At 43.4% G+C, this 27822-nt stretch overlaps 1 protein-coding gene across 1 annotated transcript in view; it reads left to right on the plus strand.

Annotated features, from left to right (window-relative positions):
• ANKRD27 (ankyrin repeat domain 27) overlaps nt 1-27822 on the plus strand; it is a 67840-nt gene that overhangs the window by 4470 nt on the left and 35548 nt on the right. The window contains 12 exon segments of the mRNA XM_023759867.1: nt 6110-6241; nt 13895-14005; nt 16511-16667; nt 17378-17532; nt 18482-18541; nt 18629-18682; nt 18780-18845; nt 18933-19009; nt 19660-19781; nt 20657-20735; nt 21451-21583; nt 26668-26760. Coding sequence (XP_023615635.1) covers nt 6140-6241; nt 13895-14005; nt 16511-16667; nt 17378-17532; nt 18482-18541; nt 18629-18682; nt 18780-18845; nt 18933-19009; nt 19660-19781; nt 20657-20735; nt 21451-21583; nt 26668-26760 — 1209 coding nt within the window. The 5' untranslated portion in view covers nt 6110-6139.

The raw sequence follows: 27822 nt of genomic DNA on the forward strand, positions 1-27822 counted from the left end.
GTGATCTAGGAAGGGATTATATGTAACTGTTTTCACGCTAGGCTCTTCTCCGTAAGCGGATTTGCAGGGCCTCCTGCAGGCAGCCCCCAGGAGCTGCAGCCAGAACAGCTCTTGCTGGACCAGACTGAGGAGATTCCATGTGGGGCTTGTGTAGCTGTCTGTTAGGGGGACTTTTCCTTTGGGGGAAATGAAGTGTGGAATCCTTGCATCCATGCTTCATGAAATACTAGTAACCCCTAATCCACGCATATTTATTTTACATGATGGGTGGAGTGGTTAAGGGGGTAGGTGTTAGAATAAATTTTGACATCTGTGTGTAATCTCAAATTAGCCAACGCAGCCTCAGTTTCTTCATCTGTGCGATGGGGCTAATGATACCTATGTTTATTGTATTAGTTATTATTAGTTACCCATAGTTGTCAGGAACATTAAAATGGGATGAGGATGTTTAGAAGTTACCACGTGCCTGGACCAAGGATGTTCTCAAATGGTGGCTGTTTTTATCATTAACTATAAGGGAGAGAGTTCATAATATACTTATGCATACTGTTTTGGTGTTTTCCCAAGGAAACATATTGGGATATTGTTACATAGTAAGAAATTTAGTTTTCACTCATATTTCATTCATCTGATTATATCAAGGATAAGTTTACTTAATGCTCCTTAATAGTTGCTAGTTTTCTTTCTTTTTTTTGTTTTGTTAATCCTCACCCAAGGATATTTTTTCATTGAGTTTTAGGGAGAGTAGAAGGAAGGGGGAGAGACAGAGAGAAACATCTATGTGAGAGAGACACATCGATTGGTTGGTTGCCCCCCACACATGCCCCAGATCAAGCCTGCAAACAAGGTATGCGCCCTTGACCGGGATTGAACCTGAGACCCTTCAGTCCACAGGCCGACACTCTATCCACTGAACCAAACCGGCTAGGGCTAATTTTTTTCTTTTTAATGAAGAGGCCACAGGCTCAAGCTCAGAACCTTTGGCAGGCAATAGTATCTAGCAAGGTTTTAAATAGTGTGAATTGTTCTTACAACTTTTAGTTTGAAGATTATCTTCTTTTTATGGGATTTGATACTGACTTTTTTCATTTAAGTATAATAAATATTGTTTTAAAATAAATTTTAATTAAATAAAATTTTTAAAGGGAGTAGGTTTTTAAAGGAAAATGTCAAACATTAACAATAGAGCTGTTGTGTACAACGTGCAGGTTATTTATTGCAAAGGTGCCCTGCTCGAGAGAGGGGCACTGTGGGAAACGGGCTGATAGGTAGCCTATTAGCTGTTTTTCAAGCCATGTGCCCTGGTACCCCTTTTTAATTCTCACAAAGGGACCATGTGGGCTAGCAGTAAGTGGTGGTACATTGGTATGCAGTATGGCAAAAGTGATGAGGGAGGGATGTAAATGGAAATCCTGTAAGAAAGATATTTGTATTCTCCATTGCACAGAGTGAGATGGAGACTCAAGAGGTACGTGACATGGCTAGAACTCTAACTCCTTTTCTGTGCCCATTTTTCATATTCCTCTCTGAGAGCTCAGTAAAAACCACAAACCAGGGGCAATGGAGATCCCATTCATAAAAAGAACAAATTTATACAGAATATATAAATAACATCTAATAAAAGTTATATATGCTATTTTTATAATATTTTTATAGATTTCAGAGAGGAAGGGGAAGAGAGAGAGAAACATCAATGATGAGAGGGAATCATTGATCGGCTGCCTCCTGCATGCCCCCTACTGAGGATCAAGCATGTAATCTGGGCATGTGCCCTGACCGGGAATCTAACTCTGACCTCTTGGTTCATAAGTCGATGCTCAACCACCGAGCCACACCGGCTGGGCTATATATGGTCTTTACAGAGAAAAGTTAATTGTACGACATAGAAGAAGATGTACATGGAAAGACATACCATACCATGTTCATGGATAATAAGATTACTATAAAGATGTTGACTCTCTTGTCTGCAAATTCAGTAGTTCCAATAAAAATCCCAACAGGATTTTTCATAGAATTGACAAGCTGATTCTAATTCGTGTGACATTGCAAAGAATTGGGAATAACCAGGCAGTTTTGGAGAACAAGAAGAGAGGCCTTTCTCTTTGAGATATCAAGGCAGATTGTGAAGCTGTATTCATAACATAATGTGGCCCTGCTCTGTCCAATATAATAGCCACTAGCCACATGTTGCTATTAAGCACATGTGGCTAGTATGAACTGAGAAGTGCTATAAATGTAAAATACACACCAGATTTTGAAGACTTAGTAGGGGTAAAAAAGTAATGTAAAATATATCTTTAATTTTAAAATATTGATCACATGTTGAAAATGTAATATTTTGAATATATTAGGATAAATAAAATATATTATTAAAATTAATTTCCCCTTTTCCTTTATGTGGCTACTAGAAAATTTTAAATTACATATGTAACTATGCATAATATGTATGTTATTATATTTCCTACATATATCTGTTGGACAGCACTGGTCTGGACCATTGAAACAGAGTAGAGCCTAGAAACAGACTAAACATGTATGGGAACGTGGAGTATGGCAAAAGTAGCATTATCAGCCATGTGAAAGGAATAGACTATTTAAAAAACAATGATGGGGCCCTGGCCAGTGTGGCTCAGTTGGTTAGGCATTGTCCTGTGCACTGAAAGGTAGCCCAGATTGCACGCTTGATCCCTCGTAGGGAGCATGCAGGAGGCAGCCGATCACTGTTACACTCTCACATCGATGTTTCTCTCTGTCTTTTCCTCTCTCTTTAAAAATAAAAAAATAAAATAAAAACATTTTTTAAAAAAACAGTTGGCTTATTGTTATGTCATTCGTCCACAGACACACACACACACACACACACACACACACACATTTATATGTTGAAGCCCTATCCTTAATATGATGGTATTTGGAGGTGGGACATTGGGGTCTAATTAGTGTTAAGTAAGGATATAAGAGTAAGGCTTTCATGATGAAATTAATGCCCTTATAAAAAGAGAAAGAGACAGGAGTACTCTCTCTCTCCATCATGTGAGAATACAGTGAGAACGTCTACAATCCAAGAAGTGGGCCCTCATCAAGAACCAAATCTGTTGGCACTTTGATCTTGGACTTCCTAGCCTCCAAAGCTGTGAGAAATAAATTTTTGTTGTTTAAGCCACTTAGTCTACGATATTCTGTCATAGCATCCCAAACAGACTGACAATTTGCCATATGGAAAAAAATTAGAGGTCTGATTTATAACATAAATATAAAGACCACCTAAAAATGAAAATATTTTTAAGATTCTTAGAAATTATTGGGACTATTTTTATGGCCTGGGTGTTGGAAAGGATGTGGTTTCAGTGATAGCCTTTGCTGCTAACAGATCAACCCAAAACTTAGTAGCTTAAAACTGCCACAGTTTATTACTTCCTACTGTTCCGTGGGGTGGCAGGTGATTCTTCGGCTGGTGGGATGACTGTGCTCTCTGGACCACCTGGGCTTCTGTCTTCTTTGATGGTCTTTCATCCCATGGGCTTCTTCATAGCATGGTAGACTCAGGGCACCAAGAGAATGCGAATGGACTCTGCAAGGCCTGTTGAGGTCAACACTCAGAAATCACAGAGTATCAATTCTGTTTGTTGGTTGGTTAAAGCAATTCATGGGCTGAGTCAGATTCAAGGGGTGAGGAAGTAGACACCACTTTTTTTTTTTTTAAAGAGGCTGTATCGTGTTTTGTTTTTCTTTAAATATATTTTATTGATTTTTTACAGAGAGGAAGGGAGAGGGATAGAGAGTTAGAAACATCCATGAGAGAGAAGCATCAATCAGCTGCCTCCTGCACACCCCCTACTGGGGATGTGCCCGCAACCAAGGTACGTGCCCTTTACCGGAATCGAACCTGGGACCCTTGAGTCCGCAGGCTGACGCTCTATCCACTGAGCCAAACCGGTTACAGCAAGACACCACTTTCTGACTGGGGGAATGGTTAAGTCACTTTGCAAAGAGACATGCCAGATTATAGGATTCCCTAAAATCCAAAAAGCTCTGACTGTTAAGGCAAAGATTAACAAGTTCAACTACATTAAAATCAAATACTTCGGTGGTGCTCTCCCTCCAGAGAGAAGCCAGTGCCTTTCCCTCCCCCCCTGCCCCGCCCCTCCGCCTTCCCCAGGCACTTTACCCAAGCTCCAAGGGCCCTTTCTTTATTTCTTCTACAAACTACTTCTTCTATCTCTGTAATTTACCAAATAAATGTTCTCTTACAGTTTGGGTCTTGCTCTGAATTCTTTCCTAGCCAGAACCCAAGTACTGAGGTTGCTGAACCCAGGTTTGGTCTGACCCACCAGTCAGACACCTGGTGCCCTTCCCGCTGCCAATTAAAAAAAAAAAAATCAAACACTTTGACACCTTTGGCTTAGTAGATAGAGCATTGGCCCACACACTAAAGGGTCCCAGGTTCGATTCTAGTCAAGGGCATGTACCTTAATCCCCAGCCCTGGTCAGGGCACATGCAAGAGGCAACCAATTGATGTGTCTCTCTCACATAGATGTTTCTCTCTCTGTCTCTCTCCCTTCCACTCTCTCTAAAAATCAATGAAAAAATATCCTTGGGTGAGATTAACAACAAAAAAATTTTTTTTATTTACAAAAAAATCAAACACTTTGATTTCTGAAAACACCCATTTGAAAAAATGAAAAGACAAGTTGCAGATTAAGAGAAGATATTTACAGCATTTTTTAGTAGTATCCAGATATATAAAGAACTATAAATCCTGAGAACAAGGCCAACAACCCATTAGAAAAATGGGCAGAAGGCATGATAAGATAATTTATAGAACAAAAGAAAATGATGTTCAACTTCATTAGCGAAATTAAAATATAAAAACAGTGAAATACTATTTATACTCAAACACTAGCAGAAACAGGTTATCTGATGATACTAAGAAGTGTTGGCTAGGATGTGATGTGTGGAAGGAGGGTGCTTGTACACTTTTCAGGGAAGTAGAAAGCAGCCTTGCCAGCATCTGGTGATGGTGCAGGTGGATCCGCCCTGTAGCATCTCCTTGGAACATTCCTAGATGTGTACTCTGGTACAGAGTGTCCATTCCAGCATTGTTTGTAATAATAGATATGAAGAAACAACTTAAATATAGGATATTAGATAAATAAATTGTGTCATGTTTATTTAAAAATACTATACAGAAATCTGAATGAATGAGCTGTGTGGATCAGCATGGATAGAACTTGCAAATGTAATGTTGATTAAAAAGGATATGTTCCAGAATACTTATACTGTGATGCCATTTATGTAAATTTTGAGCCACATAAAATAATATTCTAGTTTATTTATGAATGCATAAGTATAAGGAATAATAATGTAAACAAGAATGATATACAACAACTCCAGGATCATGGTTGCCCCTGGAAGGGGAGGAGAGAATGGGATCAGGACGGGCACAGCGGGGGTTCCAGTCTGTTCTGATATACTCTTTCTTAAAGTCTGAGGCAAATATGGCAAAGTGAGAAGAGTTGGTAATTCTGGGTGGTAGTTTGTGTTTTTACTTTTCTGTATGCTTAAAATATTTCATTAAAAATACATGCATATATGCCGAACCGGTTTGGCTCAGTGGATAGAGCGTCGGCCTGCGGACTCAAGGGTCCCAGGTTCGATTCCGGTCAAGGGCATGTGCCTTGGTTGCGGGCACATCCCCGGTGGGGGGCGTGCAGGAGGCAGCTGATCGATCTGTCTCATCGATGTTTCTGACTCTCTGTCCCTCTTCCTTCTTCTCTGTAAAAAATCAATAAAATATATTTAAAAAAAAAATACATGCATATCTCTAAAGTGTCAATATTTTAGTCATGTAGGATAGTCTAAAAAGAGCCATTTTCACATTTGCCATGACTTGGAGTTTAATTTCCTGAACATAATTTATATATTTAACCAGTGAAAAAACGTCATCCTAGAATTGATGGGTTATCTTTGACATTTCCTGCTGGAGTGTTAGGTGTGTAGAGTAGAGTACTAGAATCAGGGATCATTTTTAGGAATTGCCAGATCCAGACTTGCATGTGTTTTATGAATCCGACGGTGGTCATTTACTGCCTTTTCCTCCCTTCCCAGGAGTCTCGCTTTGCCCCATCTGAAGTCCATATGGCTCTTTATGATGAAGATCTCCTGAAAAATCCTTTCTACCTGGCCCTTCAAAAGTGGCGTCCTGACTTGTGCAACAAGGTGGCCCAACTTCATGGCATTGTAAGTGCATCAACCCCGAGGATTGTCCTTTCCCATTAGCTGTGGACCAAGCAGTGCTGGCGAGGCCAGAAATATAGTAGACTTTGGTTAAGTTTAGAGGGAATCAGCTACAAACCTACTCAGTATAAAAGCCCCAGACCGTGCTCAGTATGGAACAAGTACCAACCCAGGGTGTACTGTTTTCTCTGCACTCTCAGCCCATGGGGACACAGGTCTCCTGGTGTTCACCTCTGTTTCTTTTGTTCCATGTTGACCATGAGGGCTATCGAGGACAGAAATGACATTCCTTCTCAGGGCCTCATGAGGCCTGGTGTGAGGTGGGCCCTCACTCCCATAGAGTAAGAGAACGTGTGAACACATTCCCATGTCACTTTCAAAGGCGTTTCCTACAGGGAAGGAACTGTGGTGAAAGAATGTTTATAATAGGGCCACAACCTCAAACGCCTTCACGGGCAGCCGGGTAACAGGAATGAGGGAAGTGTGTAAGAGAGACTGTAGCCTGTCTGTGGGGCCCTGTTGCCTGGCGAGAAGGCAGGCCTCACGCTGCAGGTCTGTCCAGTTCTGAGGTTGTCTTACACAACACAGCGGGACACAGTGTGTGGGCGCCTCCGTGCCGTCCTGTGCTTGAGGAGTCTTCTTTCTGTGTGTTGTCCTCTTCTCATACTATGTTCCCACTTTTCTTGTCACGGGGTGTGATTTTACTCAGTTATGTCAGGAGGCTGTGGATTTGAACCAATGGAGAAGTCACTTTAGCCCAATGATGTCAGGTTCTCAGCTGCCCTCTGGAAAATTGGAACTGACTTCCACACCACCCAGTTCATCCCTGTGCCATCAGAAGCCTGATTTCTTGAACTCCCTTCCGATTTTTATGATTGGTTTTGTGATTGATACATTTTATCCTGTTTTTTTTAATTTTTATTGTGTGTGTGTGTGTGTGTGTGTGTGTATCTTTTTTTCTTTTTTTTCAGAGAGGAAGGGAGAAGGTGAGAAAGATAGAAACATCAACGATGAGAACAGCTGCCTCCAGCACGCCCCACACTGGGGATTGAGCCTGCAACCCAGGCATGTGCCCTTGGCTGGAATCGAACCTGGAACCCTTCAGTCCTCAGGCCAATGCTCTTTCCACTGAGCCAAACTGGCTAGGGCTTATTTTTATTTTTATTTATTTTTTTATATATATTTTATTGATTTTTTACAGAGAGGAAGGGAGAGGGATAGAGAGTTAGAAACATCAATGAGAGAGAAACATCGATCAGCTGCCTCCTACACACCCCCTACTGGGGATGTGCCCACAACCAAGGTACATGCCCTTGACTGGAATCGAACCTGGGACCCCTCAGTCCAAAGGCTGATGCTCTATCCACTGAGCAAAACCGGTTAAGGCTATTTTTATTTTTTAATATATCTTTAATAATTTCTGAGAAGAAGGGAGAGGGAGAGAGAGATAGAAACATCAATGATAAAAGAGAATCATTGATCGACTGCCTCCTGCACACCCTCTACTGGGGATTAAGCCCACAACCCGGGCATGTGCCCTTGACTGAAATCAAACCTAGGACCCTTCAATCCACAGGCCGACATTCTATCCACTGAACCAAACCAGCTAGGGCTTATTCTGGATTTTACAAGTCATAAAGTTCATTATAAAAACAGTTAGAGAGCCCAGCCAGTATGGCTCAATGGTTGAGCATCCACCCAAGAACCAGGAAATCACTGGTTCAATTCCTGGTCAGGGCATATGCCTGGATTTCGAGCTCAATCCCCAGTGGGGGTTGTTGGGGGGGCTGCAGGAGGCAGCCGATTGATGATTCTCTCTTATCCTTGATGTTTCTATCTCTCTCTCTTTCTCCCTTTCCCTCTGTGAAGTCAATAAAAACATATTTTAAAAACAAACAACAGTTGGAGAACCCAGCCAGTGTAGCTCAGTGATTGAGTGTTGACCCATGAATCAGGAGGTCATGGTTTGATTCCTGGTCGAGGCCCATGCTCGGGTTTCGAGCTCTATCCCCAGTGGCATGCAGGACACAGCCTATTGATGATTCTCTCTCATCATTGATGTTTCTGTCTCTCTCTCTCCCTTCTTCTCTGAAATAAATAAAAACATATTTTAAAAATATTTTTTTAAAAAACAGTTGGAAACAGCAATCAGGCTCAACTACAAGACTATGCTCACATGGGCCTACCTAGAGTGCCCAGCTCAGGTGATGGAAAACTGAGTCACTGGGCCCTACAGGACACCTACTACACAAGGCTAATTCCAGGAGACATAGCGGCTCTACCTAATATAGAGAAACAAATACAGAGAAGCAGCTAAAATGCGGAGACAAAGAAACATGTCACAAGTAAAAGAAATGAAAGCAAGCAAACTATTGGATACAGAGTTCAAAGCAATGGTTATAAGGTTACTCAAGGATCTTAATGAGAGTTTGAAGGGAATTAATGGGAGCTTCAATGGACTTAGTAAGACTTTCAAGGATCATAGTGAGAATGTCAAAGACATAAAAAAGGACCAGTCAGAAATTAAGCATATACTAACTGAAATAAAGAATAATTTACAGGGATTCAACAGGAGAATAGAGGATTCCGAGAATCAAATCAACAACTTGGAATATGAGGGAGCAAAAAACACCCACTCAGAAGAGCAAAAGGCAAAAAGAATCCAAAAATATGAAGATAGTGTAAGGAGCCTCTGGGACAACTTCAAGTATACCAACATTCACATTATGGGGGTGCCAGAAGGAGAAGAGAGAGATATTGAAAAACTATTTGAAGAAATAATGACAGAAAACTTCCCTACCTGGTGAAAGAAATAGACTTACAAGGGCAGAGAATCCCAAACAAGAGGAACCCAAAGAGACCCACACCAAGACACATTATAATTAAAATGCCAAGAATTAAAGACAAAAAGAGAATCTTTAAAGCAGCCAGAGAAAAGCAGTCAGTTACCTACAAAGGAGTGCCCATACGACTGTCAGCTGATTTCTCAACAGATACTTTGCAGGCCGGAAGGGAATAATTCTGGCAAGAAATATTCAAAGTGATGAATAGCAAGATTACTCTACCCAACAAAGCTATCATTTAGAATTGAAGGTCAGATAAAGAGCTTCACAGACAAGAAAAAGCTGAAGGAGTTCATCACCACCAAACCAGTATTACATGAAATGTTGAGGGGTATTCTTTAAGAAGAGGAAGAAGAAGAAGGGGGCCGGGGAGAGGAGAATCAAAAATAGGAATAATAAAATGGCAATACATACATATCTATCAACAACTGAATTTAAAAGTCAAATGAACAAGAAATCTAAGGACAAAATAAACTGATGAATAAAATAGAACCAGAGGCATGGAAACATAGAACAGACTAACGAATCTCAGAGAGAAGGGGAGAGGAGCAAGGAGAGATTAATTAAAGATCTTATATGCATACTAGAGGCCCGATGCACAAAATTCGTGCAAGGGGCTTGGCCCTCGCAGTCGCGGCTTCGTCGGGAAGGTCGTCCAGATGGTCATTCCGCTGTTTAGCTGTTCAGTCTAATTAGCATATTATGCTTTTATTATTACAGATATGCATGACCTATGAATACAGACAGTAGGGTGGTGAAGGCCTGGGGTGGGGTGGGGTGGGACCCGGGTGAAGGGGGCAATGGGAGGAAAAAGGGGGACATTTGTAATACTCTCAACAATAAAGATTAAAAAAACAAACAGTTGGAGAATACAGCTGTTGCCAAAGAAGAAAATAAAAATCTCATGAAAGCTCACCAAAGACATTCATTGTTATCTTTTCATTTCACACTAGTTATTAAATGCTACTCTAGGCAAGGCACTATGTTTGTCAGCCAAATATATGAATATACATCATCATCTTTACCCTATGGAGCTTAAATTCTAGTGGGAGAGATGGTTATATTCTAAATATATATTTATTAGAATTGTAGCTGTGGTAAGTGTCACAGAGAAAAGGTATAGGATGCAAAGCAATCGTGTTGACTGGGAGAGCTTAACCTAATTTGGGAAATATTTCCTTCCCATCTTTGTTCTATGATATTTAATACGTACTGTCCAGCCCTAACTGGTTTGGCTCAGTGGATAGAGCGTCGGCCTGTGGACTCAAGGGTCCCAGGTTCAATTCTGGTCAAGGGCATGTACCTTGGTTGTGGGCACATACCCAGTAGGGAGTGTGCAGGAGGCAGCTGATCGATGTTTCTCTCTAATCAATGTTTCTAACTCTCTATCCCTCTCCCTTCTTCTCAGTAAAAATTAATAACATATATTTTAAAAAATAAGTATTGTCTAGATAACATATGTAACTTTCTCGTGCTTTTTAAAAATGCCACACTGTGGCCCTGACTGGTTTGGCTCAGTGGAAAGAGCGTCGGCCTGTGGACTGAAGGGTCCCAGGTTCAATTCTGGTCAAGGGCATGTACCTTGGTTGCGGGCACATCCCCAGTAGAAGGTGTGCAGGAGGCAGCTGATCGATGTTTCTCTGTCATCGATGTTTCTAACTCTCTATCCCTCTCCCTTCCTGTCTGTAAAAAGTCAATAAAATACACACACACACACACACACATTTATTTATTTATTTATTTATTTATTTATTTATTTATTTATTTATTTATTTTAAATGCCACACTGTGGTCCTGGCCAGGTGACTCAGTTGGGGCATCGTCCTGTACACCAAAAGGTTGCAGGTTCGATTCCAGGTGGGGGAGCATGCAAGAGGCAACCAATTGATGTTTCTCACATCAATGTGTTTCTCTTTCTTCCCCCCTCTCTAAAATCAATAAAAACATATCCTCGGGTGAGGATTAAAAAATAAATAAAAATAAAAATGCCACACAGTGGAATGCTGTTATTTTTCAGTAAGTTCTGTGTGACCTGTCTCGCTCACCACTGTGTTGCCAGCCCTTAGCACAGTTCCTTTGTCATCCAGTAGGTACTTTTCCAGCTGCAAGTAGTGGAATCACACTTAAGCTCACTTTAGCGAGAGGGGAATTTTGAATAAGAACTTTGGCATCTTGGTCACCTTCCTTTCAGGTACACTGAGGAATGGGAGATTCTTCTTAAACGGTACCATCCCAAGCTCCCAGTGGTACCCTAGGCCGCTTACTCCAGCCCCTCCTGAAAACCATGAGATCCACAGGGAGCTGTTTAGAGCCCACATTGGGCAGCACTGAATTCCTCAGCCTTGTTTAGTTCCAGAATCAGTGAGGCCAGCTTCTCAGCAGGAATCAGCAGTGCTGGGAAAGAACTGGCCTGCTCCGCGGGTCAGATATTGTTGGCTAGCTTCTGCCCCCTGATGGCCGGGTGATGGGAACAGGCTCATCCCTGTCTAATGCATAATAATACACCCTCCACAACTGGTGGTTGAATGAAAAGTAGAATATTCCAGTTGCCTCTAGAAGAGGCAACGTTCTGCCATCTCTAAAGGATCCATGTGGCCTCAGCAGGTGAATGCTAAATTTATTTCCATGGGGCTTGGTCATGGGGCCAAATTTGGCCGCCCTCGAATCCTTTATTAGGCTCTAAAAATGTGATATTTCCACTTTTAAATGTGTATCTCCCCTAGGCTTAACTGCCCCTCAGACCTCTCCCTGTGAGCCAAGCTTGCAGGCCACCTAATCCTCACACAAAGTGTACAGCACCTAAGAATGCAGCTTGGCTGCTTCCCCCACTGCCCTAGCCCGTCCTCCAGTCTTCCTTCCTTCCACGCCTTCCTTTGATGGGGATGTCTCTATGTACAGGCACTTCTGCGCATGGGCCACAAAGTTTCAATCGCACTGTACATGGGCGCCCGCACGTGGTATTTTGTGGAAGAGCCACACTCAAGGGGCCAAAGAGCCACATGTGGCTCGCGAGCCGCAGTTTGCCGACCACTGGGCTAGGGTCTCAATATTTCTTCAACATTGTCTAATATCTAGTCCTGTTCAAATTTCCCAAATCTCTCATATTTTTTGTTTGTTTTACAATTGGTTTGTTCAAATCAGGATTCAAAGGAGATCCACACATTATGTTGAATTGATAAGTCTCTCTTTTTCTCCTAACTTTATTGAGCTAAACTGAAGTACACGAAACTGCACATACTTAATGTGCAATCTTGAGTTTCTTTTTAATTTTTTCTTTTAATTTTCTTTTTCTTTGGTCACTTATTCTGTAGAGCTTCCTGCATTCTGGCTTTTGCCAGTTTCAGTCCTATAGTGGTGTTTAACATGGCCCTCTGTTCTCTGTATTTCCTGAAATTGGTGGTTAAATCTAGATCTTGATCTGGTTCAGTCTTGATTTTTTGAGGCAGGGCAAGGCCACCTTGTAGACAGGCTTGAGTTCTTCCCTCAGTCAGTGCCTCCCTTTCCTGCTGTGAGGGATTGGTGTGTCTCCGTGGGGAGAGAGGCCACACTGCTCTTTCTGACTCCTTGAGGAAGCCCGTGAGGTCCCCTGCCCCCAGAGCTCCCGAGTTCCATGGTGTCTTTGCAGAGGAAACTGCAGGAGGTTCTGGGCCAGTGGTTCTCAACCTTCCTAATGCCGCGACCCTTTCATCCAGTTCCTCATGTTGTGGTGACCCCCAACCATAAAATTATTTTTGTTGCTACTTCATAACTGTAATTTTGCTACTGTTATGAATCGTAATGTAAATATCTGATATGCAGGATGTATTTAGGCGACCCCTGTGAAAGGGTCGTTTGACCCCCAAAGGGGTCGCGACCCACAGGTTGAGAACCGCTGTTCTGGGCAGTCCTTCCGTGAGGCAGTAAGATGGGCCCGCGGTTAGAGGGCGGCAGGAGTCGGAATCATGGCTCTGCCACTTACTGGCTGTGTGACCCTGGGCACGTTACTTCACTCCTTTGAGTCTCGGTTTCCTCTTCTGCACAGTGGGGATAGTGCAGGAGCCGTTTGCTGTTGGCTGGGCTGCTTCAGGAGATGGGGCTCTGAATGACTTAGCTGCTTTGGGTCATCTTCCTTCCGGGTGCACTTGTGTCTGAGAGTCCTCTGAAACACGGGGTCCCTGAGCCCAGCACAGATCCATGTGCCGGGGCAGTAGGCAGTGTTGAGTCAAGCTCCTTCCTGTGCTGCTTTGAGCTGAGAAGCTGGTGTCTCGTCAGTGAGGTAGCCACCGTTGGACTAAAAATTCAGGTTTCCAGTTGCACCTTCCCCAAAGCGAGGCTCTGGCACGCTGAGACATCTCTGGTGGAGGTGACAGCCTGCGATGGGAAACTGAGTTTCTGTACTTGTGTTACAAACTGTGATCATAACTAGGCTTAAAAACAAACACGGAAAGGAGATAGGAAGCAAACTGTCTTCATGTGCAGTGTTTATCATTTAGGTGTGGGAACACATGTGACTTTTTAGTGTCACTTTTCTGTGCTTTCCAAACTATCCTCTCTCCATCTGGAACCGTTCATGAGCCAGTTGATGACTGAGTGGGGCACCCAGTCCAGCTGTGGGGAGGGACCCCACAGGGTGGGAGCTACCTCCCTCTGACTGGGCTCCATCACAACGACAACAGAGTGAGTCAGCTGGCATCACCTGCTGCCGTGTTGGGCATTATCTCCGCAGTAGGTCCCCACAACAGCTCCAGCTGAAATATTTTGTGATGCATCCTGTTCTGCTGAAGTTGTAAATGACACATCTCTCTAGTATTCACCCTAATTATTTTTTTTCCAGGTCTTAGTTCCCTGCAAAGGAAGCCTGACAAGCAATGTTCAGTCTACTTGTCAGTTTGAGTCCTATATTTTGAAACCAGTGGAAGAACACTTTCAGACCTTAAATGGAAAGGTATTCATTTCTTTGTGGGTCAACCAGGGTTACTCACTCAGTATTTGGGTGGGCTGGAGGGGAGAGAATCCTGCTTGTCGCCCTTTCACATCTATGTTAAATGATGGCTTTAACACAGCCACCCTGTGGGATGGGGTTGGAGGGCCCGCTGCCTTTGAGGAAAGAGGAGATGGTAGTGCTGAGCAGGGCTGGCTGGGCATCTCTTCCTCAGCCTATGGGTTTCCTGCCAGTGATATCTCTTCCTTGAGGTCCTGGCAAAGCAAGCTATTTTATCCCTGTGACATTGGCCACAAATTGGAGATCAGGGATGAAGTTTAATTTTTTTAAAACTTTGTTTTGAGCCCAGCTGGTATAGCTCAGTGGTTGAGCATCAACCTATGAACCAGGAGGTCCTTATTCCTGGTCAAGGCACATGCCCAGGTTGTGGACTCCCAGGAGGGGGCATGTAAGAGGCAGCCAATCAATAATTCTCTCTCATCACTGATGTTTCTATCTTCTCTCCCTCTCCCTCTCTCTCTCCCTTCCTCTCTCTGAAATCAATAAAAATATATTTTTTAAAAACACCCAATTTTGTTTTGAAATCATCTCAATCCTACAGAAAGTTTCAGTAAAGTAGAAAGAACTCTCATATACCCTTCACCTAGATTGGTGAACTATTAACATTTTGGCCACATTTATTTTATCACTATACATAATATACATTACTATTACTTTTTCTGAACCTTTTTCAGAAAATGTTTCATAAACCATGTCCCTTTACTTCAAAACAATTCCATCTGTATTTCCTACATAACCAGAGCACAGTGATCACACTCAGAAAATTTAACATTGATAGAGTACTGTCCTCCAACATCCTGTTCTCATACAAGCTATGCTAATTGCACTAATAATTGCACTTTCAGATCCAGGGTCCCAGAATGCATTTTCAGTTTTCTTCTTTTGCAAGAGGCCCTCAGTTTGTCTCTCATGACAGTGACATTTCTGTTTTGCTTTGGAGACTCGCCCTCCATGTGGGCCCTCGGATGTTTCCTCATGATTAGATTAGCAGTTATCGTTTCTGGTAGGAATGCTTCCAAAGGGTATTTTATCTTTCTCAGTGTATCACGTCAGGGAGCACATGATATCCATCTATCTCGTAGTCAGTGCTAACTTGGGAGTATGCATTTTCTTATTTTTTAAGTGTAAGCAGGTAGGTTCTGACAGCAGGAGGTTCCATTCCTCGTCAGGACTCTCCAACCCAGCAGCTGTAGGCACTGTGTGGGGAAGAGGAATGATGGGGCATGGGGTGACCTGGACACTGGCTTGGGGTCAGCAGCCCAGTGGCTCACGAGGCATGCCACTGTTTTCCTGCCAGAGATCTGCTCACCACAGCTGCCAGTCCCTTTTTAGCTTTTGTTCTCTTTGGGGTACCCAGATCTACAAAGAGCAGAGCAGTCAGGCTTATCACAGCGGGTCTGCCCTGGGCTCCCTGGCCATGGCCAGAGTGGTGAGCCTCAAAGGGGACTGCAGCAGCATTGTCCACCCCCATCCCAGCTGAACACCGGACACTTTGGTCTTTTGTTCAGATAGGAGAGCCTTCCTACTCTTCCATTCCTGGAGGGTGTAGTTTCTGCTACTCTGAGGAACAGCTTAGTGCTTCTTGTTACAACATTTAAAAAGGATCAGGGCCCATCCAGTGTGGCTCTGGTTGAGCGTGGACCTACGAACCAGGAGGTCATGGGTTCGATTCCTGGTCAGGGCACATGCCCAGGTCTTGGGCTCAATCCCCAGTGTAGGGTGTGCAGGAGGCAGCCGATCAATGATTCTCTCTCATCATTGATGTTTCTGTCTTCCTCTCTGAAGTAAAAATATATTTTATTTTATTTTATTTTTAAATATATTTTATTGATTTTTTTACAGAGAGGAAGGGAGAGGGATAGAGAGAGTCAGAAACATCGATGAGAGAGAAACATCGATGAGCTGCCTCCTGCACACTCCCCACTGGGTATGTGCCCGCAACCAAGGTACATGCCCTTGACCGGAATCGAACCTGGGACTCTTGAGTCCACAGGCCGACGCTCTATCCACTGAGCCAAACCGGTCAGGGCAAAAAATATATTTTAAAGAATAGAAAAAGTATCAGGATACTACTGTAGCCATAACTACAGAGTGAACAAAGAGGAAAGAAAAACATTTTAGTATCAAAAAGCAAATTAAAGAGTAGTCCTCCCATGGCCATAGCTCAATTAGTTAGAGCATCATCCGTATATAACAAGTTTGTGGGTTCGATCCCTAGTCAGGGCACATATAAGAATCAACCAATGAGTGCATAAATAAGTGGAACCACAAATCAATGTGTGTGTGTGTGTGTGTGTGTGTGTGTGTGTGTGTGTGTAAAAAATCAAGAGTGGAGCGAAGAGGGGCAGGTTGGGTAAAGTACTGTATTGGGTCCAGGCGGAGGGGTCGATGGTCAGGGGTCGATGGTCACCACTGGTTAGTGGTGCAGTGATGGTTCTCTTATTCTAGGATGTCTTTATACAAGGAAACAGGATTAAATTAGGAGCTGGTTTCGCCTGTCTTCTCTCAGTGCCCATTCTCTTTGAAGAAACTTTCTACAATGAAAAAGAAGAAAGTTTCAGCCTACTGTGTATAGCCCATCCTTTGGAGAAGAGAGAGAGTTCAGGTATTCTGCAAGAAAACCCCTTTCTCATGATTTGGAACAATGTATTTATTGAATTTCCTCCTGACATAACTATTACAAACATCCCATAAAATATTCAAGAGCCCACTAGAAAACTGCATAATTATTTATATAATTGCCCCATAGAATTTAATCAGAAGGTTATCTCGAGCTAGGGTGTGGACTGGGCTGCTGCATGTGGTTGCACAGTTTGGACATGACCGTTCCAGGAGGCAGTATTCACATAGGCCTCAGTGTGGATGTTGTCCCCTAGAGTTGTGCAAAGTGGTAGCCCTGGCTTTGTCTCGGGCCTCGGCTTTAGAGCTAGCTCTTATAGCATTATTACCACCCAGCCCCACTGTGGTGCCTCTTTGAGATCTCATTATTTTTAATGAATAATAATTCTTCAGCTGCTCCAGGAAATTGAGGCAGCAATTTTCCAAATGCAGTCTGAGGCTTTATTCTCAGGAATCAGGGCTTCTTCACCAGAGCCACACAGGTCATGCCCAAGATCCCAGATAGTCCAGGTTTTGTCCCAGAAAACGATCTCAAGAGGACCAGGCTCTCTGAACCCTGGGTTGTCCTGTAACTGGGCTGCCCTTGGGCAATATCTTGAAATAGGTTCGTCCTCCTCTTCCCCCTGGAAGGTGGGGCCCAGACCCTGGGGAAGCAGTGAAAGCTTCAGCCATCCTGACTCTCTGTCTCTTTTTCAGAAGAGCCTCCAACACCCTCAGATACCTTTTCCTTGAAAACCATCGAAGATGTGAGAGAGTTTTTGGGAAGACACTCGGAGAGATTTGACAAGAACATCGCCTCTTTCCAGCGAACATTCAGGGAATGTGAAAGAAAGAGCCTCCGTCACCACATAGTCAGTACCTGTGTCTTGCTTTGCCAGGCATGCCTGGTCTCAGGCCAGTTTAGAGCCCAGAATCCCTCTCAGTTTACTCTGAAGCTTTGCTGCCTCCGCTGTTGGAAATTTGTTTGAAATATTTCTAACTATAAAAGTAGTACAAGCCACTGTAGAAAACTTGAAAATCACAGAGAAGTGTAAAAATTATTATCACCCTGGACAGTGTGCACAGTGGTTAGAGAATTGTCCTGCACACCAAAGGATCATGGGTTCAATTCCCGGTCAAGGGCACGTACCTGGGTTTCAGGTTCTATCCCCAGCCCCAGTCAGGGTGCATGTGGGAGGCAGCCAATCGATGTGTCTCTTTCACATCAATGTTTCTCTCTCTTTCTCCCCGCCCATTCCACTCTACTCTTAAAAAAAAAAATCAATGGAAAAATATCCTTTGGTAAGGATTAAAATAAATATATATATCCCTAGCTGGTTTGGCTCAATGGATAGAGCATTGTTCTACGGACTGAAGGGTCCCAGGTTCGATTCTGGTAAAGGGCACATGCCTGGGTTGGGGGCTTGATCCCCATTAGGGGATGTGCAGGAGGCAGCCAGTCAATGATTCTCTCTCATTGATGTTTTTATCTCTCTTTCCCTCTCCCTTCCTCTCTGAAATCAATAAAGATATATTACATATACATATACATATATATACATATACATATATATACATATATATATATATATATATATATATATATATATATATATATATATGCATCTTAACTCCAAAAGGATTTTATTTCTATTTTTAATGAATATACACCTAAAAAAAAAGTTGAAAAAAATAACTGAGTTGATAAACATGCATAAGCACTTAAAGTTTGTCACATTTTGTAAAATGTTCTCTTCACTCCAGGACATGTTGCATGTCTGGGTTTTGTGTTATGGCCTGTCTCTCTGCTCTGTCACTTAGGACGCGGTGAATGCGCTCTACACCAAATGCCTCCAGCACCTTCTGAAGGACTCTCACCTGGTAAGCAGCAGGACTTTCAAAAGAGAGAATTGCAGTCTGCCCACATGCAAAGCCAAGCACTTTTACTGTACTTTCCTTGTTTTCTAGAAGATGCTTGCCAGGCATGAGGCCCAGATGAACCTGATGAAGCAGGCGGTAGAGGTAAGAGGCCAGGGCAGTGAGGGGAGAAGGCGGCACTGCTGCGACTCTCCTTGCTGCCCCCACACACACCCTGAACTGGGGTTCGTTGATTTCACAGATGTACGTCCAGCACGATATTTATGATCTGATCTTTAAATATGTGGGGACCATGGAGGCAAGTGAGGTAGGTTCTAAATCTCCATCACCCAGGTTGGAAGCCTTATTCTGTGCTTTCTAGGAAATTTGAAGCTTCGTTAAAATCTGTTGTTAGGATGCTGCCTTTAACAAAATCACAAGAAGCCTTCAAGATCTTCAGCAGAAAGATATTGGTGTGAAACCTGATTTCAGGTAAGGGTTTGCACTGCAGCAGCTCGGCATCCTCAGAGGCAGGGCCCTCGGCAGCAGTGGCGGCAGGCTGATTTGACTTGGTTCATACTGAGGAGCAGTGCAGTTATTTGTGACCAAAGATAAAGTGCTGATGTTGGCAGATGACTGTGTTGTAGCTGTCACCCTCCTGCACCTGTCTGCCCACGTGCCCCCTGGGTAGGAGCTAAAGGGGCTGTGATTTCCCACAGTTGGTCTCTAGGTGGGCACATAGCTCACCCAGGTGGGTTCTGTCCTCGCCTGCCCATCCGAGGGAACCCTGCCAAAGAGACAACTTCTGAATTAATTTAAGTTTCATTAGGATAAAAAAATGTCTGAAGTGTTATGTTTAAACTACTTATTTTTCCTTTGGGCTATTTCATTCTGGGGCTAAGGACTTTCGATTTTCCCCCTCTAATTTCCTGGTGCTGCTGTCACTGGGCAGCCTGAATGAGACATTTGAAGCTGTTGTGTTTTGCCACTGACTTGAGTGAGATGGCTTCTGGGTTTCTATTTTTATTTTTCATTACTATGGTTTGTTATAAGAAATGTAAATCAGAGGTACATTATTAGACCAGAGAAAAAGGGCCCTTATGTTGTGCTCTTAAGTTGTCACTTGCCAAATTATTTTACAGCTTCAACATACCTCGTGCAAAGAGAGAACTGGCTCAGCTGAACAAATGTACCTCCCCACAGCAGAAGTTGGTTTGTTTGCGAAAGGTGGTGCAGCTCATTACACAGTCTCCTAGCCAGAGAGGTTTGTGCTGGGGAAGGGGCCCGGCAGGGGGGGTAGATGCATCCACCCAGAAGCAGAAGTCTGTTAAGGAGCAGTGCTGTCTTAAAGGACCATACAGATGGGCTGGTGTGTGCAGCCCAGCCTTCTAGCATGAGCGCCTTGGGGTCTGTGCTGATGAATGAGTGCCTCCTAATGGGGTGGGGGTAGATGTGTCATGACTGTGGTAAGAAAATGGTGGCAGAGGAACAGCAGCCTCAGAAATGAGCCAAGCTGGTGATGGGTACATAGGGGTTCAAGCGTCCTTTAGACTGTTTGCACTCGTTTTGAATATGTTTAAAATTTTTCAGTATAAAAAGTTAAACAAAATAAGCCAAGAAAAAAGTAATGAGGCAGATTTGTGTATACAGATAGGGAATGATCTTAAAAGTATATTAAATGAAATAAACAGGAGTGTATGTGGCACACTTTCCTCTCTACAAGCATGTCCTTGGGTGAGGATTAAAAAAAAAATAGGCTGCTTTCAGCATTGGCTCCACAGTGCATAAAGCAGGAATGACCTGAGGAGGAAGGAGGCTTTCAGCAGGGGCTCTGGCACACCTTCGCTTGTGTCCACTGTCACTGACCTCCTGGGATCTGCCCATCCAGGAAGGTGGCGCGGGGTGGTTTGCTTGGAGTTCCCTTCTCTTGTACATGTTCTGGGAATGCTAGGCCTTTGTGTTCCCCTTGGATCTGACATCTGTTCAGGATACTGTAAAGGAAATTGTGCAATTGAATTTCTCTCTGACGTGTAATCTTACTGGATTGTGGTTTTGTGGGTTGAATTGTGGTGAGGACTTGAAAGGATTGTTGGTCCATTTGAGTCTCATGATGACTTTGAACGTGTTTCCCCCTTGCAGTTAACTTGGAGACTATGTGTGCTGATGATCTGCTATCGGTCCTGTTATATTTGCTTGTGAAAACAGAGATACCTAATTGGTAATATTTTTTGTTAAAATCGTTTTTCAAATGGCAGTACTATACTATGGCAGTTTTAGTATAACTCTAGGAAAGTGAGCACCTCTCATGAGTCAGGTGCTATGCCTGCTCCACCTTCATTTGGCAGTGGGTGGCGCTCCTTCCATTTATAGATGGGAAACTGAGGTCCAGAGAGCTTACGTTTGTCATTCTGGAACATGCAGCTAGTCAGTGGCTGAGCAGGAAGCTGTGTGGTCCCAACGCTCATCTTCTTCCCATAGGAACCCACAGCTCACTTTACAATAATGAGCTTTCTAAAAAATAGCCTATTTCAGCCCAGTTGGTTGGGCATCATCCCGTACACTGAAAGGTTGCTGGTTTAATTCTCAGTCAGGGCTCATGCCCAGGTTGCAGGCTCGATTCCCTGGAGGGAGCGTGCAGGGGGCAGCTGATCCATGGTTCGCTCTCACATGTTCCCTCCCTCTCCCTCCCTTTCTCTCTAAATATCAATTTTAAAAATCTTTAAAAAATAAATAAAAATTAAAAATAGCCTATTCCAGGAAAATAACAAGTAGTTTTATTTCTTTTCCTAATTACACACACTCTAAAATAGAGAGTGAGGGGTTAGCAGTCAGTGTTCCCTGGAGCTAGCCAAGTTCAGTCACCTGAGCCAATAGCCTTGTTTCTGCAAGTGTTAATTGTGTACAAGGATAAAACCTTTTTTTCCTTTTGTTAGGATGGCAAATTTGAGTTATATCAAAAACTTCAGATTTAGCAACTCGACAAAAGATGAATTGGGATACTGCCTGACCTCAGTTGAAGCTGCAATTGAATATATTCGGCAAGGAAGCCTCTCTGTCAAACCGCTGGTAAGACCCCTCCTCCCTTGGTCTTTCTGTGGGGGTGTCACTGCACATTGATAGGGTTCTGAGGTCGGTGTGGAGGGGTGAATTCTTCAGTGGTCCCTGGGAATGGGGCCTCAGCTGTTTACAGGCCCTGAGCCCGGACAGCAACCCAGCACACTGAACACTGAGCTCCTGATTTGGCTGTGAAAGCTTGTGGGTTTTCATTGGGACTTACATATCCTGCTTCACTGTTAATATCCTGCTTCACTGATCCTCGGCATCCTCAAAAGCATGGGCAGAGGGGAAGCTAGAAACAGTGACTTTGGATATCTTGACCATATAGGCAAGAAATGAGGTTAATGTATGCAATGTTAGGACTCAGTGGCCTTATTATTACTTTCTAGGTTGGTTGGTGAGCTTTGGCTAAGGAGAGGAGATTATATTTCTTTGTGATTGTGAGAATCTTAAACCAAGATTGCATTGCTGGCTTATTTCACTGCATACCAACCAGCAAAATGTGACAGTACTCACAGAAATCACAAAGTTAAAATTAATAAAGTGAAGAGATTTCTGTATTGAGTTCTGAGGATTAAACTTTATTCGATCCTAATTTTCTACTGATGTTAGAATCTCCCAAAATAATAAGTTAAAACATCTGGAAAAGAGCACAAGCCTGTCCAGGCAGGTGCACTTGGGTAAAAGCTGGTTCTCAGAATTCATTTATCATTAACGTGTTTATTTCTTGTTGTTGTTTTTTATGTTTTTGTTGATTTCAGAGAGAGGAGGAGGGAGGGAGAAAGATATAGAAACATCACTGCTGAGAGAGAATCATTGACTGGCTGCCTCTTGCATGCCCTCTACTGGGAATCGAACGGTGACCTCCTGGTTAATGAGTTGATGCTCAACCACTGAGCCATGTTTATGTTTTTTCCCAAAAAGAATAAATTTTATTTTTTTCTGATTAGAAGACTACTATGTGCTTATAAACAACATTTGAAGGAAACAAAAACCTCTTGTAAACTCATTAGGTGGGGGTAACTTTTATTAACATTTGGGTATATGTCTTTTTTCAGTGCCATATAATTGTATTTTTAACCAAAATTTGAGATTATGCTGCACTTGTTGGCACGTAGCCCAATAGCATCATGGTGCAAGTTCTGCTCTTATCTGGGTTTTGGTTTGATCTCCCACATGTAAGCAGGTGAAATTAGAGGCTGTCCAGCTCTTCTCAGATGTGGTTGGCTGTGACTCTTGTGGAAAGGTGCTTCTCATTTAGGGGGAAATCACTCACATTCTAGAAGGGCCATGTGTGCACTCCACATGCACAGGTGTCTGCAGAATCAGTTGTCACTCACTCCCATAGTAACGAAGTAAAATTTCTTAGTTTGAAAATCGTCTTCTGTGAGGTTCCAGAAATGTGGTGTGTGTTTTTTTCACTTTATGTGATCATAGTTAAATATTTTATTTTTCTTTCAATTTTATTTTGTATTGGTTTTCGATGGATATCATGGTGTTTAGACAATCATATACTTTACATAGTGTTCCCCTCGATCTTTCCAGGACCCAACTGATACCACACATAATTATTACAGTATTATTGACTACATTTTCTATGCTGTACTTTACATCCCCAGGCTGTTTTGTAACTACCAATCTGTACTTCTCAGTCCCTTCACCTCTTTCACCCAGTCTCCCAAGCCCTTCTCCCCTCTGGAAACCACCAGTCCGTTCTCTGTGTCTATGAGTCTGTTTCAGTTTTGTTTGTTCACTTATTTTGTTCTTTAGATTTTACATATAAGTGAAATCGTATGGTATTGTGCCCATCAATAGACAAGTGGATAAAAAAGCTGTGGTGTATATATACAATGGAATATTACTCAGCCATAAAAGAGAATGAAATCTTACCATTTGCCACAGCATGGATGGACCTAGAGGGTATTGTGCTCAGTGCAGTAACTCAGTCTAGGAATGTGTTTTTCCTGTGGTGCCTGCAGTGGTTTTGTGATGGTCCTGCCCTTCTGGTTCTTTCCCTCTCATCCGTCTGAGAGGTCACTCCCTTCCTGGCTCTACCACCCTGCAGAGGAATTGCCTGATGCTCCTTGATGGGGCCAGAAGCGCCCTGTCACCTGGAAGGAGGTATCCACCTCTTGAAGGTGCTCCTGTCCCCTTCCTGCCCCCATACTATACTGTGGCCATCTCTTATTTTCCATGTGGGCAGGAAGGCCAACACTTGAAGGCCTTTGGCCAGGGTGTAAGAAAGTGGCTGACCAAACAGTGTCAGTTGAATTTTTTTTTAATCTTCACCCGAGCATATGTTTTTTTCATTGATTCTACAGAGAGAGGAAGGGAGAGGGAGAGAGAGAGAGAGAAAGAGAGCAACATTAATTGGTTGCCTCCTATTCAAACCAGGGATTAAACCCACAACCTAGATATGTGCCCTGAACAGGAATTGAACCCTTCAGTGCATGGGACGACACTCAACCAACTGAGCCACACTGGCCAGGACTCCATGCCTACTTCTACTTCAGAAAATATTCCAAGCGACAGGGAAGAGGAGGTGCAGGTGGAGGTGGAAGAGAGTATAAGGGGAATAAATGGTGATGGGGGAAAAAAAGATTCCAAGTGGGATTGGGGAGTGTTTGAGGAGTAGTCCTTCTGTGCTGGTGTTGGTTTGAGTCCAGCACTTCTGTTTGTCTCTCTAAGCCTCTGTCCATCTTCTCGTCTATACTGGGGATAATGTATATTTTACCCCTTACTCAGTAGTTATGAGAATCAAATGGAATATTCGAAAGTTCCTTTTTGAATTGTGAGGTGATACTGGAACCCTTAGTTGCTCTTCTAGTGCCTCTGCATGTGGGTGTCTTTGTCTCCTGGTTCTTGGGTGCATTCTGCATGGATGGACAAGGGGGTGTGGAACACAGCCCAGGGTGCTCCTCTAGTCAGGGGTGTCTGAACCTGGTTCTGCCTTTCTGGATGAGAGGTGGTTGGTCCCATCAGATGATGGGACCAGGTGTTCATCATCTGGCTTGCTGGGAAGCCCGTCCCTTGGGTCTTAAGTGGGTCAGGCCTGAGAGATGCTCTTCACTTTATTGACAGAGCAGGTGTTGTGGCTTCCTGTCTTTTGTGATACCATTGTTGGGATTCCATCTGTGATATCACCTCTGCAGAGCTGCCAACTGAGTTCTTTGCAGTAGTGCAGTTCCCTGTAGGAGTGTTCAAGGCCACTGTTATGTATTGGTGTCGTTCGTTTTCTGGGGAAAGAGCCCAAGAGTATCTTCACACAGTAGGCGAGGCTTCTGAAAATCATTAAAGACCAAATATTAGTAAATTGAATTCTGTCTTACTCTCGACTCTTTACATAATGTAGTTTCACAGAAATTTTCTCCCAAAGATAGAATCATACTTGATGACCATAAACATTCTTTAAGCATAAAGACTTAAATAAAGACTTTTAGCTTTTATTTTTTTGTAATTTTTATTTTTGACATAGCATGACTGACTTTATTTTTCTATTGCCGTTGATATTCAATATTATTTTATATTAGTTTTGGGTGTACAGTATAGCAGGTGCCTTTATTTTATTATTTATTTATTTTATTATTTATCTATGCATTTATTGGTTGACTCTTGTATGTGCCCTAACTGAACTGTCAGGCCAGGGCCCACAACTTTTAGCTTTTTTAAAAAAAAACATTAGTGGGATGGCTCTAGTTTCACTTTTGTGGACAGAAAAGCCAGGAGAGAGAACCCTGGAAGCATCTGTACCCTCTGCTCTAGCTTTTCAGGCTCTGGTTTTTCTCACTTGACCAGGTTGCTAATAAGTAGTGTTCACCCCCTTCCCGAATAGGGCTTCTGTCACATGCTATTCTTCTGGCAGCTCATTTTTCCCTGAAGATTCAGTCCTAGAGGACTTGCCTCTCTTCATTGCTGCCCTTGGAATAGTTCCCCAGAGTTGAGGAAAGAACACCGAATTTACCTCGACAGTAATGTCTTTGATGTTTCTCTGACCCTAAGCTGCTCAGCTATGAATCACTGAATAAAACTGATAAAGCATTCATAGCTTCTAACAGCTGGGAGCTAAAGTGGCTCTAATGCTGAGGTGTTGTTGTTTGTTTGCCAAGTTAACCTTCTGAGGGCAGTCTTAACAGCAGACCCCAGAAATGGTCCGCTCCTCGAGATGCTGTCAGCTCTGTCTTAGCTGGACCTGTAAGTCAGAACTTAGAGAGCCTTATTCTAAAGTTTTAGCTGGGTTGGTGAGTTATTCTGGCAGCAACTGGCTGGAAAAAAAATTCCCTTTACCACCCACAAAGACTCTTTTTAAGGAAGTTAATTTGTCATTAGACAGTTTAGTAGCAGGTGCTCAACTGAGCATTATTAAAGTATCTTGCTAGAAAGTATTTCATAAAATAAAGATAGGTAGGAGAAGGTATAGGGGGGATAAATGGTGAAGGAAGGAGACTTGAAGTGGTGAACACACAATACATATACAGATGATGTGTTATAGAATTGTACACCTGAAATCTATATAATTTTGTTGGCCAATGTCACCGCAATAAATTCAATAAAAAAGAAAAAGTAAGGGTACATTATTAGATTTTTGTATCTAGGTAATCATAACTTTATTCATTGGGGTAGAACCCAGTATCCTATTGGACTTGGGGCCAATGGCCCTATTGTTTGCTATTTTAATAAATATGTTCAAAAACTAAGACTCCTCTCTCCCCTGCTGGTTGCAGTTGAGAAATATAGACCATCTGTCAGATGGTTTTCCTGCCTGTAGGCTGCAGATAAAATGGCAGGCATAGGGCTGTGCAGGTAGGACAGAAGTTTGAGAGGAGAAGGAGGCCAGCACAGTCCAGGTTCCGTCTGGAGGAGGATGGTGTGTGCATGCAACATTCCACACTTAGAGATGACACATTCCACACACGCGCAGCCAGTGTGCCACCACTCTCCCAGAGCCCCCCCTGGAAAACAGTCATCAGAGCTACCATTTCCTGGAGAAACAGATAGGAAGCCCTTCTCCCAGCCTGATGAGGGTCAGCTCTCTGGCTCAGTGAAAGGGGGAGAGAGGATCGTGGGATAAAACAGACTGTTGGGTTTTCCTGCAGGAGTCTGAGGGATTTGGTGACAGACTGTTCCTTAAGCAGAGAATGAGCTTACTGTCTCAGATGACTTCAACTCCCATTGACTGCCTGTTTAAGGTAAGACACCACAAGTCTTTCTTTGTGAGGAGCACACCATCTTTCAGCCTCTCTAGCATCTCTATAGAATCCACTTGGTGGTCTGTGTAGTTAAACACTGAAGTTCGCCTTGTGCTCAGGGTGGTAGGGATGTGAGGTTTTACAGGTGAAATCAGCACGTATGCTCATCTCCACAGCGTGTGCTATGTGATAGCTGCGCTGGATGGTTCACCGAGGGCCCTGGGCCTCCACGTGTGTAACCCTCTGCCCCAACTGTCCTCCTTTCTCCACTCGACAAAACACAGTTTGTCCATAGGCCAGTTCAGTGGTACCTCACTGGGGGCCCCACAGAGTTGATGCCTCTTCTCAGTTTCAGGAGCCCCACATCTCAAGTGTCTGAGTGCGATTGCCCTGCGCTCGGAGCGCACTGCGTGGTGGTGGTTTGATCATGTGGCAGCACGTGCACCCAGCTCCCTGCTTAGATCTTTTCAACCACTGGGAGGCTGTCGAGGTGCCCACTGGGCAGTAAGCGAGGACTAGGAGAGGGCAGATCTCCCCAAGAGGTCACCCGGAGCCAGAGTGGGTTCCATGGAGGCCCAGAGCACCTCCTGGGACAGTGTGCTCCCCAGAACATCTCACTCCCTGGGGGAACACATACAGGAATCACAGGGGTGAACCCTGCAGGCTTGGTTGTTGATGGGGTTTCCTGCTGATTGCACCCGTTTCCTCCCTCACCCCACAAGCCAAGGTCTGTCAGATATAAGAGGGCAGGACCCAGACTTGTTCTAGTAAGATTCTGAATTCTGAATGTATTGCTTCTCTACTCCTGTTGCTTTGGGAATTCTGTCACGTTGTCATTTTTTTTTTTTTATTAAATATATTTTATTGATTTTTTACAGAGAAGAGGGGAGAGGGATAGAGAGTTAGAAACATCGATCAGCTGCCTCCTGCACACCCCACACTGGGGATGTGCCCGCAACTAAGGTACATGCCCTTGACTGGAATCGAACCTGGGACCCTTGAGTCCGCAGCCGACGCTCTATCCGCTGAGCCAAACCGGGTAGGCCATTTTTTTTTTTTTTT

This window comes from Myotis lucifugus, unplaced genomic scaffold (genome assembly GCF_000147115.1).
Source record: "Myotis lucifugus unplaced genomic scaffold, Myoluc2.0 scaffold_164, whole genome shotgun sequence".
Lineage (NCBI taxonomy): Eukaryota > Metazoa > Chordata > Mammalia > Chiroptera > Vespertilionidae > Myotis > Myotis lucifugus.